At 34.7% G+C, this 21,314-nt stretch overlaps 1 protein-coding gene across 1 annotated transcript in view; it reads left to right on the plus strand.

Annotated features, from left to right (window-relative positions):
• Nucleotides 1-21,314, plus strand: part of LOC115245504 (ABC transporter G family member 22) — a 194,570-nt gene that overhangs the window by 3,791 nt on the left and 169,465 nt on the right. The window contains exon 2 of the mRNA XM_029823866.1: nt 19,962-20,956. Coding sequence (XP_029679726.1) covers nt 20,844-20,956 — 113 coding nt within the window. The 5' untranslated portion in view covers nt 19,962-20,843. The remainder of the gene's footprint in view (nt 1-19,961; nt 20,957-21,314) is intronic.

Genomic DNA, 21,314 nt, shown 5'->3' on the forward strand with positions numbered 1-21,314 from the left:
CCCCCCCTCGACCGATTGACGAGCACATATATTTCGCGATCTGTTTGTCCACGCGCGATGAATTCCATGCCCCTAAATACGAGGGAAGAGTTTTATGTAAATCGTTACGTCTACAACATTAAATGTTATTCTGCGAAATAACTACAACAGTCTCGAACCTTGATCTTATCGTCGTGCGTATTTCATCGCGTCCGTAATGACCGTCGTCGACATAAGTTTCGAGTTACGAGAGAACAATTAGACGGGGCCGACTTTAGCGTCGAAAGAAACAAATTGGCTTTGGAACGATTCCAATAGCGCGAGTCGTACATTCTAATCGGCCGGATTGGAACGAGTTTATATATGCGATTTTTCTCACGTTCTCGCGCTCAAGTCCAAGGAAATTGTATAACAGCGTCTTGTAAACTTTATGATCGAGCGACAACTTTTAAAATCCTTCCGATCGCGAAATAGTAGATCATTGAAATAACGCGCGGCTTCATGCCAAGATTTAAAAAAATAATGATCAACGAGTTGCATGTTATACTATTGTGAAAAAAGATTATTAATTAGATAAATATAGCGTGAAGGATATTTATTTTATGAATAAAACAATGCAATCCAGTCGAAAACACATTATACGTTTATATTATAAAATTGCGAAATTCTGTTGATTTTGTTACGATATATCATTGCAATTACCCATATTAATCTGGCACCCCCACCACGAAAAATCGGGTTTTGCCATAGTGCATAATTAAGTGCTAATTTGTTGCTAATTTATTGCTCTAAGTTCGAATTTATTGCTCCTACCCGTTAGCAGGAAAATGATATTAAAGATGGGGGTGCTGACTTGCCATTAAGCTAGCACCCCCACCTCCGAAAAACACTTATAGCGAGTCGCAAATCATAAAACAAATACACTAGAATTTATTGCTAATGGATTTTTCTAAGTTAAACGTTGAGCAATAAATTTGATATTATATATCTTGAGAGCAACAAATTAGAGAAACATTTTAAGACCAAAATAATAACAGCAACTAATTGCGTTCATGTACTTTACTCTTGTACGAACGCTAGCACCGCCACTATTTCGGGTCGATTTTTCTAAGTCAAACGTGGAGCAATAAATTCGATATTATATATTTTGAAAGCAACAAATTAGAGAAACGTTTTGAGATCAAAATCATTACAGCAACTAATTGCGTTCATGTACTTTACTCTTGTACGAACGCTAGCACCGCCACTATTTCGGGTCGATTTTTCTAAGTCAAACGTGGAGCAATAAATTCGATATTATATATTTTGAAAGCAACAAATTAGAGAAACGTTTTGAGATCAAAATCATTACAGCAACTAATTGCGTTCATGTACTTTACTCTTGTACGAACGCTAGCACCGCCACTCATTCGATCGATTTTTCTAAGTCAAACGTGGAGCAATAAATTCGATATTATATATTTTGAAAGCAACAAATTAGAGAAACGTTTTGAGATCAAAATCATTACAGCAACTAATTGCGTTAATGTACTTTACTCTTGTACGAACGCTAGCACCGCCACTCATTCGATCGATTTTTCTAAGTCAAACGTGGAGCAATAAATTCGATATTATATATTTTGAAAGCAACAAATTAGAGAAACGTTTTGAGACCAAAATCATAACAGCAACTAATTGCGTTCATGTACTTTACTCTTGTACGAACGCTAGCACCGCCACTCATTCGATCGATTTTTCTAAGTCAAACGTGGAGCAATAAATTCGATATTATATATTTTGAAAGCAACAAATTAGAGAAACGTTTTGAGACCAAAATCATAACAGCAACTAATTGCGTTCATGTACTTTACTCTTGTACGAACGCTAGCACCGCCACTCATTCGATCGATTTTTCTAAGTCAAACGTGGAGCAATAAATTCGATATTATATATCTTGAGAGCAACAAATTAGAGAAACATTTTAAGACCAAAATAATAACAGCAACTAATTGCGTTCATGTACTTTACTCTTGTACGAACGCTAGCACCGCCACTATTTCGGGTCGATTTTTCTAAGTCAAACGTGGAGCAATAAATTCGATATTATATATTTTGAAAGCAACAAATTAGAGAAACGTTTTGAGACCAAAATCATAACAGCAACTAATTGCGTTCATGTACTTTACTCTTGTACGAACGCTAGCACCGCCACTATTTCGGGTCGATTTTTCTAAGTCAAACGTGGAGCAATAAATTCGATATTATATATTTTGAAAGCAACAAATTAGAGAAACGTTTTGAGACCAAAATCATAACAGCAACTAATTGCGTTCATGTACTTTACTCTTGTACGAACGCTAGCACCGCCACTATTTCGGGTCGATTTTTCTAAGTCAAACGTGGAGCAATAAATTCGATATTATATATTTTGAAAGCAACAAATTAGAGAAACGTTTTGAGACCAAAATCATAACAGCAACTAATTGCGTTCATGTACTTTACTCTTGTACGAACGCTAGCACCGCCACTATTTCGGGTCGATTTTTCTAAGTCAAACGTGGAGCAATAAATTCGATATTATATATCTTGAGAGCAACAAATTAGAGAAACATTTTAAGACCAAAATAATAACAGCAACTAATTGCGTTCATGTACTTTACTCTTGTACGAACGCTAGCACCGCCACTCATTCGATCGATTTTTCTAAGTCAAACGTGGAGCAATAAATTCGATATTATATATCTTGAGAGCAACAAATTAGAGAAACATTTTAAGACCAAAATAATAACAGCAACTAATTGCGTTCATGTACTTTACTCTTGTACGAACGCTAGCACCGCCACTCATTCGATCGATTTTTCTAAGTCAAACGTGGAGCAATAAATTCGATATTATATATCTTGAGAGCAACAAATTAGAGAAACATATTAAGACCAAAATAATAACAGCAACTAATTGCGTTCATGTACTTTACTCTTGTACGAACGCTAGCACCGCCACTCATTCGATCGATTTTTCTAAGTCAAACGTGGAGCAATAAATTCGATATTATATATCTTGAGAGCAACAAATTAGAGAAACATATTAAGACCAAAATAATAACAGCAACTAATTGCGTTCATGTACTTTACTCTTGTACGAACGCTAGCACCGCCACTCATTCGATCGATTTTTCTAAGTCAAACGTGGAGCAATAAATTCGATATTATATATCTTGAGAGCAACAAATTAGAGAAACATTTTAAGACCAAAATAATAACAGCAACTAATTGCGTTCATGTACTTTACTCTTGTACGAACGCTAGCACCGCCACTCATTCGATCGATTTTTCTAAGTCAAACGTGGAGCAATAAATTCGATATTATATATCTTGAGAGCAACAAATTAGAGAAACATTTTAAGACCAAAATAATAACAGCAACTAATTGCGTTCATGTACTTTACTCTTGTACGAACGCTAGCACCGCCACTCATTCGATCGATTTTTCTAAGTCAAACGTGGAGCAATAAATTCGATATTATATATCTTGAGAGCAACAAATTAGAGAAACATATTAAGACCAAAATAATAACAGCAACTAATTGCGTTCATGTACTTTACTCTTGTACGAACGCTAGCACCGCCACTCATTCGATCGATTTTTCTAAGTCAAACGTGGAGCAATAAATTCGATATTATATATCTTGAGAGCAACAAATTAGAGAAACATATTAAGACCAAAATAATAACAGCAACTAATTGCGTTCATGTACTTTACTCTTGTACGAACGCTAGCACCGCCACTCTTTCGGGTCGATTTTTCTAAGTCAAACGTGGAGCAATAAATTCGATATTATATATCTTGAGAGCAACAAATTAGAGAAACATATTAAGACCAAAATAATAACAGCAACTAATTGCGTTCATGTACTTTACTCTTGTACGAACGCTAGCACCGCCACTCTTTCGGGTCGATTTTTCTAAGTCAAACGTGGAGCAATAAATTCGATATTATATATCTTGAGAGCAACAAATTAGAGAAACATATTAAGACCAAAATAATAACAGCAACTAATTGCGTTCATGTACTTTACTCTTGTACGAACGCTAGCACCGCCACTCTTTCGGGTCGATTTTTCTAAGTCAAACGTGGAGCAATAAATTCGATATTATATATCTTGAGAGCAACAAATTAGAGAAACATATTAAGACCAAAATAATAACAGCAACTAATTGCGTTCATGTACTTTACTCTTGTACGAACGCTAGCACCGCCACTCTTTCGGGTCGATTTTTCTAAGTCAAACGTGGAGCAATAAATTCGATATTATATATCTTGAGAGCAACAAATTAGAGAAACATATTAAGACCAAAATAATAACAGCAACTAATTGCGTTCATGTACTTTACTCTTGTACGAACGCTAGCACCGCCACTCTTTCGGGTCGATTTTTCTAAGTCAAACGTGGAGCAATAAATTCGATATTATATATCTTGAGAGCAACAAATTAGAGAAACATATTAAGACCAAAATAATAACAGCAACTAATTGCGTTCATGTACTTTACTCTTGTACGAACGCTAGCACCGCCACTCTTTCGGGTCGATTTTTCTAAGTCAAACGTGGAGCAATAAATTCGATATTATATATCTTGAGAGCAACAAATTAGAGAAACATATTAAGACCAAAATAATAACAGCAACTAATTGCGTTCATGTACTTTACTCTTGTACGAACGCTAGCACCGCCACTCATTCGATCGATTTTTCTAAGTCAAACGTGGAGCAATAAATTCGATATTATATATCTTGAGAGCAACAAATTAGAGAAACATATTAAGACCAAAATAATAACAGCAACTAATTGCGTTCATGTACTTTACTCTTGTACGAACGCTAGCACCGCCACTCATTCGATCGATTTTTCTAAGTCAAACGTGGAGCAATAAATTCGATATTATATATCTTGAGAGCAACAAATTAGAGAAACATATTAAGACCAAAATAATAACAGCAACTAATTGCGTTCATGTACTTTACTCTTGTACGAACGCTAGCACCGCCACTCATTCGATCGATTTTTCTAAGTCAAACGTGGAGCAATAAATTCGATATTATATATCTTGAGAGCAACAAATTAGAGAAACATATTAAGACCAAAATAATAACAGCAACTAATTGCGTTCATGTACTTTACTCTTGTACGAACGCTAGCACCGCCACTCATTCGATCGATTTTTCTAAGTCAAACGTGGAGCAATAAATTCGATATTATATATCTTGAGAGCAACAAATTAGAGAAACATATTAAGACCAAAATAATAACAGCAACTAATTGCGTTCATGTACTTTACTCTTGTACGAACGCTAGCACCGCCACTCATTCGATCGATTTTTCTAAGTCAAACGTGGAGCAATAAATTCGATATTATATATCTTGAGAGCAACAAATTAGAGAAACATATTAAGACCAAAATAATAACAGCAACTAATTGCGTTCATGTACTTTACTCTTGTACGAACGCTAGCACCGCCACTCATTCGATCGATTTTTCTAAGTCAAACGTGGAGCAATAAATTCGATATTATATATCTTGAGAGCAACAAATTAGAGAAACATTTTAAGACCAAAATAATAACAGCAACTAATTGCGTTCATGTACTTTACTCTTGTACGAACGCTAGCACCGCCACTCTTTCGGGTCGATTTTTCTAAGTCAAACATGGAGCAATAAAATCGATATTCTATATCTTGAGAGCAACAAATTAAAGAAACATTTTAAGACCAAAATCATTACAGCAACTAATTGCGTTCATGTACTTTACTCTTGTACGAACGCTAGCACCGCCACTCTTTCGGGTCGATTTTTCTAAGTCAAACATGGAGCAATAAAATCGATATTCTATATCTTGAGAGCAACAAATTAAAGAAACATTTTAAGACCAAAATCATTACAGCAACTAATTGCGTTCATGTACTTTACTCTTGTACGAACGCTAGCACCGCCACTCTTTCGGGTCGATTTTTCTAAGTCAAACGTGGAGCAATAAATTCGATATTATATATCTTGAGAGCAACAAATTAGAGAAACATATTAAGACCAAAATAATAACAGCAACTAATTGCGTTCATGTACTTTACTCTTGTACGAACGCTAGCACCGCCACTCTTTCGGGTCGATTTTTCTAAGTCAAACGTGGAGCAATAAATTCGATATTATATATCTTGAAAGCAACAAATTAGAGAAACATTTTAAGACCAAAATAATAACAGCAACTAATTGCGTTCATGTACTTTACTCTTGTACGAACGCTAGCACCGCCACTCTTTCGGGTCGATTTTTCTAAGTCAAACGTGGAGCAATAAATTCGATATTATATATCTTGAAAGCAACAAATTAGAGAAACATTTTAAGACCAAAATAATAACAGCAACTAATTGCGTTCATGTACTTTACTCTTGTACGAACGCTAGCACCGCCACTCTTTCGGGTCGATTTTTCTAAGTCAAACGTGGAGCAATAAATTCGATATTATATATCTTGAAAGCAACAAATTAGAGAAACATTTTAAGACCAAAATAATAACAGCAACTAATTGCGTTCATGTACTTTACTCTTGTACGAACGCTAGCACCGCCACTCTTTCGGGTCGATTTTTCTAAGTCAAACGTGGAGCAATAAATTCGATATTATATATCTTGAAAGCAACAAATTAGAGAAACATTTTAAGACCAAAATAATAACAGCAACTAATTGCGTTCATGTACTTTACTCTTGTACGAACGCTAGCACCGCCACTCTTTCGGGTCGATTTTTCTAAGTCAAACGTGGAGCAATAAATTCGATATTATATATCTTGAAAGCAACAAATTAGAGAAACATTTTAAGACCAAAATAATAACAGCAACTAATTGCGTTCATGTACTTTACTCTTGTACGAACGCTAGCACCGCCACTCTTTCGGGTCGATTTTTCTAAGTCAAACGTGGAGCAATAAATTCGATATTATATATCTTGAGAGCAACAAATTAGAGAAACATATTAAGACCAAAATAATAACAGCAACTAATTGCGTTCATGTACTTTACTCTTGTACGAACGCTAGCACCGCCACTCTTTCGGGTCGATTTTTCTAAGTCAAACGTGGAGCAATAAATTCGATATTATATATCTTGAGAGCAACAAATTAGAGAAACATATTAAGACCAAAATAATAACAGCAACTAATTGCGTTCATGTACTTTACTCTTGTACGAACGCTAGCACCGCCACTCTTTCGGGTCGATTTTTCTAAGTCAAACGTGGAGCAATAAATTCGATATTATATATCTTGAGAGCAACAAATTAGAGAAACATATTAAGACCAAAATAATAACAGCAACTAATTGCGTTCATGTACTTTACTCTTGTACGAACGCTAGCACCGCCACTCTTTCGGGTCGATTTTTCTAAGTCAAACGTGGAGCAATAAATTCGATATTATATATCTTGAGAGCAACAAATTAGAGAAACATATTAAGACCAAAATAATAACAGCAACTAATTGCGTTCATGTACTTTACTCTTGTACGAACGCTAGCACCGCCACTCTTTCGGGTCGATTTTTCTAAGTCAAACGTGGAGCAATAAATTCGATATTATATATCTTGAGAGCAACAAATTAGAGAAACATATTAAGACCAAAATAATAACAGCAACTAATTGCGTTCATGTACTTTACTCTTGTACGAACGCTAGCACCGCCACTCTTTCGGGTCGATTTTTCTAAGTCAAACGTGGAGCAATAAATTCGATATTATATATCTTGAGAGCAACAAATTAGAGAAACATATTAAGACCAAAATAATAACAGCAACTAATTGCGTTCATGTACTTTACTCTTGTACGAACGCTAGCACCGCCACTCTTTCGGGTCGATTTTTCTAAGTCAAACGTGGAGCAATAAATTCGATATTATATATCTTGAGAGCAACAAATTAGAGAAACATATTAAGACCAAAATAATAACAGCAACTAATTGCGTTCATGTACTTTACTCTTGTACGAACGCTAGCACCGCCACTCTTTCGGGTCGATTTTTCTAAGTCAAACGTGGAGCAATAAATTCGATATTATATATCTTGAGAGCAACAAATTAGAGAAACATATTAAGACCAAAATAATAACAGCAACTAATTGCGTTCATGTACTTTACTCTTGTACGAACGCTAGCACCGCCACTCTTTCGGGTCGATTTTTCTAAGTCAAACGTGGAGCAATAAATTCGATATTATATATCTTGAGAGCAACAAATTAGAGAAACATATTAAGACCAAAATAATAACAGCAACTAATTGCGTTCATGTACTTTACTCTTGTACGAACGCTAGCACCGCCACTCTTTCGGGTCGATTTTTCTAAGTCAAACGTGGAGCAATAAATTCGATATTATATATCTTGAGAGCAACAAATTAGAGAAACATATTAAGACCAAAATAATAACAGCAACTAATTGCGTTCATGTACTTTACTCTTGTACGAACGCTAGCACCGCCACTCTTTCGGGTCGATTTTTCTAAGTCAAACGTGGAGCAATAAATTCGATATTATATATCTTGAGAGCAACAAATTAGAGAAACATATTAAGACCAAAATAATAACAGCAACTAATTGCGTTCATGTACTTTACTCTTGTACGAACGCTAGCACCGCCACTCTTTCGGGTCGATTTTTCTAAGTCAAACGTGGAGCAATAAATTCGATATTATATATCTTGAGAGCAACAAATTAGAGAAACATATTAAGACCAAAATAATAACAGCAACTAATTGCGTTCATGTACTTTACTCTTGTACGAACGCTAGCACCGCCACTCTTTCGGGTCGATTTTTCTAAGTCAAACGTGGAGCAATAAATTCGATATTATATATCTTGAGAGCAACAAATTAGAGAAACATATTAAGACCAAAATAATAACAGCAACTAATTGCGTTCATGTACTTTACTCTTGTACGAACGCTAGCACCGCCACTCTTTCGGGTCGATTTTTCTAAGTCAAACGTGGAGCAATAAATTCGATATTATATATCTTGAGAGCAACAAATTAGAGAAACATATTAAGACCAAAATAATAACAGCAACTAATTGCGTTCATGTACTTTACTCTTGTACGAACGCTAGCACCGCCACTCTTTCGGGTCGATTTTTCTAAGTCAAACGTGGAGCAATAAATTCGATATTATATATCTTGAGAGCAACAAATTAGAGAAACATATTAAGACCAAAATAATAACAGCAACTAATTGCGTTCATGTACTTTACTCTTGTACGAACGCTAGCACCGCCACTCTTTCGGGTCGATTTTTCTAAGTCAAACGTGGAGCAATAAATTCGATATTATATATCTTGAGAGCAACAAATTAGAGAAACATATTAAGACCAAAATAATAACAGCAACTAATTGCGTTCATGTACTTTACTCTTGTACGAACGCTAGCACCGCCACTCTTTCGGGTCGATTTTTCTAAGTCAAACGTGGAGCAATAAATTCGATATTATATATCTTGAGAGCAACAAATTAGAGAAACATATTAAGACCAAAATAATAACAGCAACTAATTGCGTTCATGTACTTTACTCTTGTACGAACGCTAGCACCGCCACTCATTCGATCGATTTTTCTAAGTCAAACGTGGAGCAATAAATTCGATATTATATATCTTGAGAGCAACAAATTAGAGAAACATATTAAGACCAAAATAATAACAGCAACTAATTGCGTTCATGTACTTTACTCTTGTACGAACGCTAGCACCGCCACTCATTCGATCGATTTTTCTAAGTCAAACGTGGAGCAATAAATTCGATATTATATATCTTGAGAGCAACAAATTAGAGAAACATATTAAGACCAAAATAATAACAGCAACTAATTGCGTTCATGTACTTTACTCTTGTACGAACGCTAGCACCGCCACTCATTCGATCGATTTTTCTAAGTCAAACGTGGAGCAATAAATTCGATATTATATATCTTGAGAGCAACAAATTAGAGAAACATATTAAGACCAAAATAATAACAGCAACTAATTGCGTTCATGTACTTTACTCTTGTACGAACGCTAGCACCGCCACTCATTCGATCGATTTTTCTAAGTCAAACGTGGAGCAATAAATTCGATATTATATATCTTGAGAGCAACAAATTAGAGAAACATATTAAGACCAAAATAATAACAGCAACTAATTGCGTTCATGTACTTTACTCTTGTACGAACGCTAGCACCGCCACTCATTCGATCGATTTTTCTAAGTCAAACGTGGAGCAATAAATTCGATATTATATATCTTGAGAGCAACAAATTAGAGAAACATATTAAGACCAAAATAATAACAGCAACTAATTGCGTTCATGTACTTTACTCTTGTACGAACGCTAGCACCGCCACTCATTCGATCGATTTTTCTAAGTCAAACGTGGAGCAATAAATTCGATATTATATATCTTGAGAGCAACAAATTAGAGAAACATTTTAAGACCAAAATAATAACAGCAACTAATTGCGTTCATGTACTTTACTCTTGTACGAACGCTAGCACCGCCACTCATTCGATCGATTTTTCTAAGTCAAACGTGGAGCAATAAATTCGATATTATATATCTTGAGAGCAACAAATTAGAGAAACATTTTAAGACCAAAATAATAACAGCAACTAATTGCGTTCATGTACTTTACTCTTGTACGAACGCTAGCACCGCCACTCATTCGATCGATTTTTCTAAGTCAAACGTGGAGCAATAAATTCGATATTATATATCTTGAGAGCAACAAATTAGAGAAACATATTAAGACCAAAATAATAACAGCAACTAATTGCGTTCATGTACTTTACTCTTGTACGAACGCTAGCACCGCCACTCTTTCGGGTCGATTTTTCTAAGTCAAACGTGGAGCAATAAATTCGATATTATATATCTTGAGAGCAACAAATTAGAGAAACATATTAAGACCAAAATAATAACAGCAACTAATTGCGTTCATGTACTTTACTCTTGTACGAACGCTAGCACCGCCACTCTTTCGGGTCGATTTTTCTAAGTCAAACGTGGAGCAATAAATTCGATATTATATATCTTGAGAGCAACAAATTAGAGAAACATATTAAGACCAAAATAATAACAGCAACTAATTGCGTTCATGTACTTTACTCTTGTACGAACGCTAGCACCGCCACTCTTTCGGGTCGATTTTTCTAAGTCAAACGTGGAGCAATAAATTCGATATTATATATCTTGAGAGCAACAAATTAGAGAAACATATTAAGACCAAAATAATAACAGCAACTAATTGCGTTCATGTACTTTACTCTTGTACGAACGCTAGCACCGCCACTCTTTCGGGTCGATTTTTCTAAGTCAAACGTGGAGCAATAAATTCGATATTATATATCTTGAGAGCAACAAATTAGAGAAACATATTAAGACCAAAATAATAACAGCAACTAATTGCGTTCATGTACTTTACTCTTGTACGAACGCTAGCACCGCCACTCTTTCGGGTCGATTTTTCTAAGTCAAACGTGGAGCAATAAATTCGATATTATATATCTTGAGAGCAACAAATTAGAGAAACATATTAAGACCAAAATAATAACAGCAACTAATTGCGTTCATGTACTTTACTCTTGTACGAACGCTAGCACCGCCACTCTTTCGGGTCGATTTTTCTAAGTCAAACGTGGAGCAATAAATTCGATATTATATATCTTGAGAGCAACAAATTAGAGAAACATATTAAGACCAAAATAATAACAGCAACTAATTGCGTTCATGTACTTTACTCTTGTACGAACGCTAGCACCGCCACTCTTTCGGGTCGATTTTTCTAAGTCAAACGTGGAGCAATAAATTCGATATTATATATCTTGAGAGCAACAAATTAGAGAAACATATTAAGACCAAAATAATAACAGCAACTAATTGCGTTCATGTACTTTACTCTTGTACGAACGCTAGCACCGCCACTCATTCGATCGATTTTTCTAAGTCAAACGTGGAGCAATAAATTCGATATTATATATCTTGAGAGCAACAAATTAGAGAAACATATTAAGACCAAAATAATAACAGCAACTAATTGCGTTCATGTACTTTACTCTTGTACGAACGCTAGCACCGCCACTCATTCGATCGATTTTTCTAAGTCAAACGTGGAGCAATAAATTCGATATTATATATCTTGAGAGCAACAAATTAGAGAAACATATTAAGACCAAAATAATAACAGCAACTAATTGCGTTCATGTACTTTACTCTTGTACGAACGCTAGCACCGCCACTCATTCGATCGATTTTTCTAAGTCAAACGTGGAGCAATAAATTCGATATTATATATCTTGAGAGCAACAAATTAGAGAAACATATTAAGACCAAAATAATAACAGCAACTAATTGCGTTCATGTACTTTACTCTTGTACGAACGCTAGCACCGCCACTCATTCGATCGATTTTTCTAAGTCAAACGTGGAGCAATAAATTCGATATTATATATCTTGAGAGCAACAAATTAGAGAAACATATTAAGACCAAAATAATAACAGCAACTAATTGCGTTCATGTACTTTACTCTTGTACGAACGCTAGCACCGCCACTCATTCGATCGATTTTTCTAAGTCAAACGTGGAGCAATAAATTCGATATTATATATCTTGAGAGCAACAAATTAGAGAAACATATTAAGACCAAAATAATAACAGCAACTAATTGCGTTCATGTACTTTACTCTTGTACGAACGCTAGCACCGCCACTCTTTCGGGTCGATTTTTCTAAGTCAAACGTGGAGCAATAAATTCGATATTATATATCTTGAGAGCAACAAATTAGAGAAACATATTAAGACCAAAATAATAACAGCAACTAATTGCGTTCATGTACTTTACTCTTGTACGAACGCTAGCACCGCCACTCTTTCGGGTCGATTTTTCTAAGTCAAACGTGGAGCAATAAATTCGATATTATATATCTTGAGAGCAACAAATTAGAGAAACATATTAAGACCAAAATAATAACAGCAACTAATTGCGTTCATGTACTTTACTCTTGTACGAACGCTAGCACCGCCACTCTTTCGGGTCGATTTTTCTAAGTCAAACGTGGAGCAATAAATTCGATATTATATATCTTGAGAGCAACAAATTAGAGAAACATATTAAGACCAAAATAATAACAGCAACTAATTGCGTTCATGTACTTTACTCTTGTACGAACGCTAGCACCGCCACTCTTTCGGGTCGATTTTTCTAAGTCAAACGTGGAGCAATAAATTCGATATTATATATCTTGAGAGCAACAAATTAGAGAAACATATTAAGACCAAAATAATAACAGCAACTAATTGCGTTCATGTACTTTACTCTTGTACGAACGCTAGCACCGCCACTCATTCGATCGATTTTTCTAAGTCAAACGTGGAGCAATAAATTCGATATTATATATCTTGAGAGCAACAAATTAGAGAAACATATTAAGACCAAAATAATAACAGCAACTAATTGCGTTCATGTACTTTACTCTTGTACGAACGCTAGCACCGCCACTCATTCGATCGATTTTTCTAAGTCAAACGTGGAGCAATAAATTCGATATTATATATCTTGAGAGCAACAAATTAGAGAAACATATTAAGACCAAAATAATAACAGCAACTAATTGCGTTCATGTACTTTACTCTTGTACGAACGCTAGCACCGCCACTCATTCGATCGATTTTTCTAAGTCAAACGTGGAGCAATAAATTCGATATTATATATCTTGAGAGCAACAAATTAGAGAAACATATTAAGACCAAAATAATAACAGCAACTAATTGCGTTCATGTACTTTACTCTTGTACGAACGCTAGCACCGCCACTCATTCGATCGATTTTTCTAAGTCAAACGTGGAGCAATAAATTCGATATTATATATCTTGAGAGCAACAAATTAGAGAAACATATTAAGACCAAAATAATAACAGCAACTAATTGCGTTCATGTACTTTACTCTTGTACGAACGCTAGCACCGCCACTCATTCGATCGATTTTTCTAAGTCAAACGTGGAGCAATAAATTCGATATTATATATCTTGAGAGCAACAAATTAGAGAAACATATTAAGACCAAAATAATAACAGCAACTAATTGCGTTCATGTACTTTACTCTTGTACGAACGCTAGCACCGCCACTCATTCGATCGATTTTTCTAAGTCAAACGTGGAGCAATAAATTCGATATTATATATCTTGAGAGCAACAAATTAGAGAAACATTTTAAGACCAAAATAATAACAGCAACTAATTGCGTTCATGTACTTTACTCTTGTACGAACGCTAGCACCGCCACTCATTCGATCGATTTTTCTAAGTCAAACGTGGAGCAATAAATTCGATATTATATATCTTGAGAGCAACAAATTAGAGAAACATTTTAAGACCAAAATAATAACAGCAACTAATTGCGTTCATGTACTTTACTCTTGTACGAACGCTAGCACCGCCACTCATTCGATCGATTTTTCTAAGTCAAACGTGGAGCAATAAATTCGATATTATATATCTTGAGAGCAACAAATTAGAGAAACATATTAAGACCAAAATAATAACAGCAACTAATTGCGTTCATGTACTTTACTCTTGTACGAACGCTAGCACCGCCACTCTTTCGGGTCGATTTTTCTAAGTCAAACGTGGAGCAATAAATTCGATATTATATATCTTGAGAGCAACAAATTAGAGAAACATATTAAGACCAAAATAATAACAGCAACTAATTGCGTTCATGTACTTTACTCTTGTACGAACGCTAGCACCGCCACTCTTTCGGGTCGATTTTTCTAAGTCAAACGTGGAGCAATAAATTCGATATTATATATCTTGAGAGCAACAAATTAGAGAAACATATTAAGACCAAAATAATAACAGCAACTAATTGCGTTCATGTACTTTACTCTTGTACGAACGCTAGCACCGCCACTCTTTCGGGTCGATTTTTCTAAGTCAAACGTGGAGCAATAAATTCGATATTATATATCTTGAGAGCAACAAATTAGAGAAACATATTAAGACCAAAATAATAACAGCAACTAATTGCGTTCATGTACTTTACTCTTGTACGAACGCTAGCACCGCCACTCTTTCGGGTCGATTTTTCTAAGTCAAACGTGGAGCAATAAATTCGATATTATATATCTTGAGAGCAACAAATTAGAGAAACATATTAAGACCAAAATAATAACAGCAACTAATTGCGTTCATGTACTTTACTCTTGTACGAACGCTAGCACCGCCACTCTTTCGGGTCGATTTTTCTAAGTCAAACGTGGAGCAATAAATTCGATATTATATATCTTGAGAGCAACAAATTAGAGAAACATATTAAGACCAAAATAATAACAGCAACTAATTGCGTTCATGTACTTTACTCTTGTACGAACGCTAGCACCGCCACTCTTTCGGGTCGATTTTTCTAAGTCAAACGTGGAGCAATAAATTCGATATTATATATCTTGAGAGCAACAAATTAGAGAAACATATTAAGACCAAAATAATAACAGCAACTAATTGCGTTCATGTACTTTACTCTTGTACGAACGCTAGCACCGCCACTCTTTCGGGTCGATTTTTCTAAGTCAAACGTGGAGCAATAAATTCGATATTATATATCTTGAGAGCAACAAATTAGAGAAACATATTAAGACCAAAATAATAACAGCAACTAATTGCGTTCATGTACTTTACTCTTGTACGAACGCTAGCACCGCCACTCATTCGATCGATTTTTCTAAGTCAAACGTGGAGCAATAAATTCGATATTATATATCTTGAGAGCAACAAATTAGAGAAACATATTAAGACCAAAATAATAACAGCAACTAATTGCGTTCATGTACTTTACTCTTGTACGAACGCTAGCACCGCCACTCATTCGATCGATTTTTCTAAGTCAAACGTGGAGCAATAAATTCGATATTATATATCTTGAGAGCAACAAATTAGAGAAACATATTAAGACCAAAATAATAACAGCAACTAATTGCGTTCATGTACTTTACTCTTGTACGAACGCTAGCACCGCCACTCATTCGATCGATTTTTCTAAGTCAAACGTGGAGCAATAAATTCGATATTATATATCTTGAGAGCAACAAATTAGAGAAACATATTAAGACCAAAATAATAACAGCAACTAATTGCGTTCATGTACTTTACTCTTGTACGAACGCTAGCACCGCCACTCATTCGATCGATTTTTCTAAGTCAAACGTGGAGCAATAAATTCGATATTATATATCTTGAGAGCAACAAATTAGAGAAACATATTAAGACCAAAATAATAACAGCAACTAATTGCGTTCATGTACTTTACTCTTGTACGAACGCTAGCACCGCCACTCATTCGATCGATTTTTCTAAGTCAAACGTGGAGCAATAAATTCGATATTATATATCTTGAGAGCAACAAATTAGAGAAACATATTAAGACCAAAATAATAACAGCAACTAATTGCGTTCATGTACTTTACTCTTGTACGAACGCTAGCACCGCCACTCTTTCGGGTCGATTTTTCTAAGTCAAACGTGGAGCAATAAATTCGATATTATATATCTTGAGAGCAACAAATTAGAGAAACATATTAAGACCAAAATAATAACAGCAACTAATTGCGTTCATGTACTTTACTCTTGTACGAACGCTAGCACCGCCACTCTTTCGGGTCGATTTTTCTAAGTCAAACGTGGAGCAATAAATTCGATATTATATATCTTGAGAGCAACAAATTAGAGAAACATATTAAGACCAAAATAATAACAGCAACTAATTGCGTTCATGTACTTTACTCTTGTACGAACGCTAGCACCGCCACTCTTTCGGGTCGATTTTTCTAAGTCAAACGTGGAGCAATAAATTCGATATTATATATCTTGAGAGCAACAAATTAGAGAAACATATTAAGACCAAAATAATAACAGCAACTAATTGCGTTCATGTACTTTACTCTTGTACGAACGCTAGCACCGCCACTCTTTCGGGTCGATTTTTCTAAGTCAAACGTGGAGCAATAAATTCGATATTATATATCTTGAGAGCAACAAATTAGAGAAACATATTAAGACCAAAATAATAACAGCAACTAATTGCGTTCATGTACTTTACTCTTGTACGAACGCTAGCACCGCCACTCATTCGATCGATTTTTCTAAGTCAAACGTGGAGCAATAAATTCGATATTATATATCTTGAGAGCAACAAATTAGAGAAACATATTAAGACCAAAATAATAACAGCAACTAATTGCGTTCATGTACTTTACTCTTGTACGAACGCTAGCACCGCCACTCATTCGATCGATTTTTCTAAGTCAAACGTGGAGCAATAAATTCGATATTATATATCTTGAGAGCAACAAATTAGAGAAACATATTAAGACCAAAATAATAACAGCAACTAATTGCGTTCATGTACTTTACTCTTGTACGAACGCTAGCACCGCCACTCATTCGATCGATTTTTCTAAGTCAAACGTGGAGCAATAAATTCGATATTATATATCTTGAGAGCAACAAATTAGAGAAACATATTAAGACCAAAATAATAACAGCAACTAATTGCGTTCATGTACTTTACTCTTGTACGAACGCTAGCACCGCCACTCATTCGATCGATTTTTCTAAGTCAAACGTGGAGCAATAAATTCGATATTATATATCTTGAGAGCAACAAATTAGAGAAACATATTAAGACCAAAATAATAACAGCAACTAATTGCGTTCATGTACTTTACTCTTGTACGAACGCTAGCACCGCCACTCATTCGATCGATTTTTCTAAGTCAAACGTGGAGCAATAAATTCGATATTATATATCTTGAGAGCAACAAATTAGAGAAACATATTAAGACCAAAATAATAACAGCAACTAATTGCGTTCATGTACTTTACTCTTGTACATTAGCAATAAATTCTAGTGTATTTGTTTTATGATTTGCGACTCGCTATAAGTGTTTTTCGGAAGTGTGGGTGCTAGCTGAATGGCAAGTCAGCACCCCCATCTTTAATATCATTTTTCTGCTAACGGGTAGGAGCAATAGATTCGAACTTAGAGCAATAAATTAGCAACAAATTAGCACTTAATTATGCACTATGGCCGAACCCGATTTTTCGTGGTGGGGGTGCCAGGTTAATAGGGGTATTGCAATTGCACTGGCGCAATGTTTTAAACATTATTTGTAGTCAACTGTTCAGGGAAAATAATTATTCGTATCCACTCTTTCATATTAAACGTATGAACAATGTTGGATAATATCGTAAATATAGCAGAATATTGTTATAACAAACTTTCGACAGATTAACTTATTACAGAGATATATAGATCGTTCAGATATATAAATAATACAAAGATTTTTTATTTAAGAGAATTTAATTATCGTATTTTTTCTTTGTTTTATTTATTGTATGGAATCATCTGTGTACGAGTATTAATTTTATTGTAACGAAATATGTGTTGTTTTATTTATATTTATTATAATGAAATTTTATCGATGATATTGTGTGTTTACACAATTTTCTTTGCAAATCTTTTACCTTTTTTACTATACATTAGAATTATCTTTGAGATACTACAAATTGAGAGAATATTTTAAAAGAATCTTAAAAGAGAATTAATTCTTATAAAATAAAAATAAAATAAAATTTTTTATGTGATCCTGATATTATTGTTTATCGAATAATTAAATTAATAGAAGTGTTGCATTTGTATGTCGTAGACGTTTGTAGTTAATCGTGATTTATATTGACAGAGAAAATATCCCGAAATCTGACTGTACATTTGCGCGTTACGTGATAATTAGGTCATATCACGTAACGGATTGAAAAGTAATTATGTCGCGAAGAAAATCGAAGACAATTGGCGAAACGAACGCTTTTTAATTTAATCACGCTCTCAATTGTGACGATTCTTGATCGTCAAACAAGAAACTAGTAGATTAGAAACACTTGTATCAAAATCTTGGTCAGCATAATCGCAAGTTTGCGTCACTCATTTACCCGTAACTATAATATTTAACAGTTGGTGTGCGAAAATTGACGCGATGCAAATATAAAATGAGTTCTTGCCAGCGATACGTAAAACATGCAAATCGATGTGACATTGTGTTCTCTCGCTTTTTTTAAGCAATATTTGCTTAGTATTTAAGTAGTACAAATATATTGCAGTAAATTAATCAAAATATGTGGTGCTCTATCAGAGAATATAAATTCGATATAATGCAATGTAATTGCTTTATAATAATGATGTCGAATGTAAGATTTTTAATCAAGAATACAATGGAATCAAAATATATTTTAATTATTGTGCCCGGAAACAATAAAAATAAAAAAAGCTTTATTTGAATATTAGGGCTTGATCCGAATACGCTTTCGAAGAGCATTTAATTGTTTTGAATTGAACGTTTAATATATATATATATATAGACGTTTAAAACATATAAATAATAAATCTTTATTTGCGTTGTCTTGATGGAAATGACATTCATTATTTAAATGTATAAAGGAATATTCAAAAATATATAACACACATTTTCATCCAATTTATTTTTAACATTATTTCTGTTTGTAAAAGATGTTTTAAATAACATTGAATTATTCATGATAAAATTTGCATAAGCATCTTTTGTTTAGTTTATTGAATATTTAAATTCAGATTAAATTAGAAACAAATTATAATGGAACAAAACTATCAGTTATTTACAGAATAATTCTTTTGTAAATCATTTTATTAACAAGAGAGAGAGAGAGAGAATATTTTAACATTTTTAAAGAGAGAGTCATACATAAATAAATTTTTTTAACAATGAATATTACAAAGCGAGCCTTGTAATGGGAATTTAATAACGCTGATGAATAAATTATAATTGTAATGATTTTACATATAACAATTACACAAATACGTAAGATTATCCGTATAGATAAAATATAATGTACCAATTTCATTTTGTGTTCCAGAAAAAAGCGTCCATTTATTACTTCGATCGCATGAAAGGAAGAAAGATAGCGAATTGAAAAATTTCTTGATTTGTGTGCGAAACTTTGCGATCCATATCCTTTCGCGTGTATTCGTTCGAGCATTCGTTCTTTCAAAAAGTTTGACATCGAGAAACTGTCGCATTGCTCCTTTAATGCATCCACGGAATCCAACGCGCAATGTAACACATTGTACAACGGGCTTAAAGTTCTGATCTCCAAAGACCAATCGGTTCTGTCAGAGACATCTCAAGAGCTTTCTCGATTCCACCGGGAAAAGGACCCCTCTCAAGAAGACTATCACAATTCAACGAGACGATTACGTGAACGTTCACTGTGTCCAGAATCCCGCAATCCATGCTCCTCGATCAAACTCAGTCATCGCGTTTAGATCGATTGAGTGCTGGAAGAAACATCACGAGGAATTGCACACCCCATAGCCCTTGTAGACGTTAAGATCGAGCTGCGATAACCAGCACAATCAAGATTCGATCACGACCGCTGAATCATCCACCTTCAGAGTCTGGATTCCGTTCGATATCTGCGATTCTTTCCCGACAAGAGAGACTTCGCGATCGCTCGTTCACGTTCGTGTGAGACCAATCGTTATCGGCACGAGTTTCGGTAAATCGCTCTATTATTATTATATACGCGATATACTGTCGAGTGCGCGTTCGTGGCGAGTAACAGGCTCGTTTTGATCGTCGATGAACGTGATTCGGTGCCGAGAAAGTGAAGCTTTAATTAACTCGTGTGTGGCGACCACGTTGTCTACGTGCCACATTGTCTAGGAGGCGGATCGCCCATTTAAGAGACCGAACCGAAGAGGCGGCCAGCTGTTAATCGGCAGCCACCGCGGTGGACATGATTATTTCAAAGGATCTCTTCCTCCTTGGCGACCAGGATTATCTGCGCCTTCCCGTTAACGAGAAGCGCCAGCAACGGGCAATGGGCCGGCCGATCATCAATGCTCCCAGGTAAGAAGAACCAGCCATGAGACCTATATTCTTACTTCCATTTTTATTTCACACATAAAAGGCTAAAAATAGAAATGAAACAGTTCTGGCGATGTTTTTTAATTCTCGAGCAGAAATTTTCTAAATATTTATCCAAATTAAAAATTTGGTATTTTTCTTTTTAAAGTTTAAGATAACGTCATAAGAAAATTCTATCGAGAAATATTGAGTATGATTCATTTTTTCTGTGTGAAATAAAATATTATTATTAATTTTTCTCATTTTATCAAATGACGAAAATTGGCGTATCCTTGAAAATTCTCATCTTTATATTTTAATCGGAGAATCCCTAAAAAAAAAAAAAAAAAAAAAAAAAAAT

The sequence above is a fragment of the Formica exsecta genome, unplaced genomic scaffold, assembly GCF_003651465.1.
Source record: "Formica exsecta isolate Colony F162 unplaced genomic scaffold, ASM365146v1 scaffold98, whole genome shotgun sequence".
Lineage (NCBI taxonomy): Eukaryota > Metazoa > Arthropoda > Insecta > Hymenoptera > Formicidae > Formica > Formica exsecta.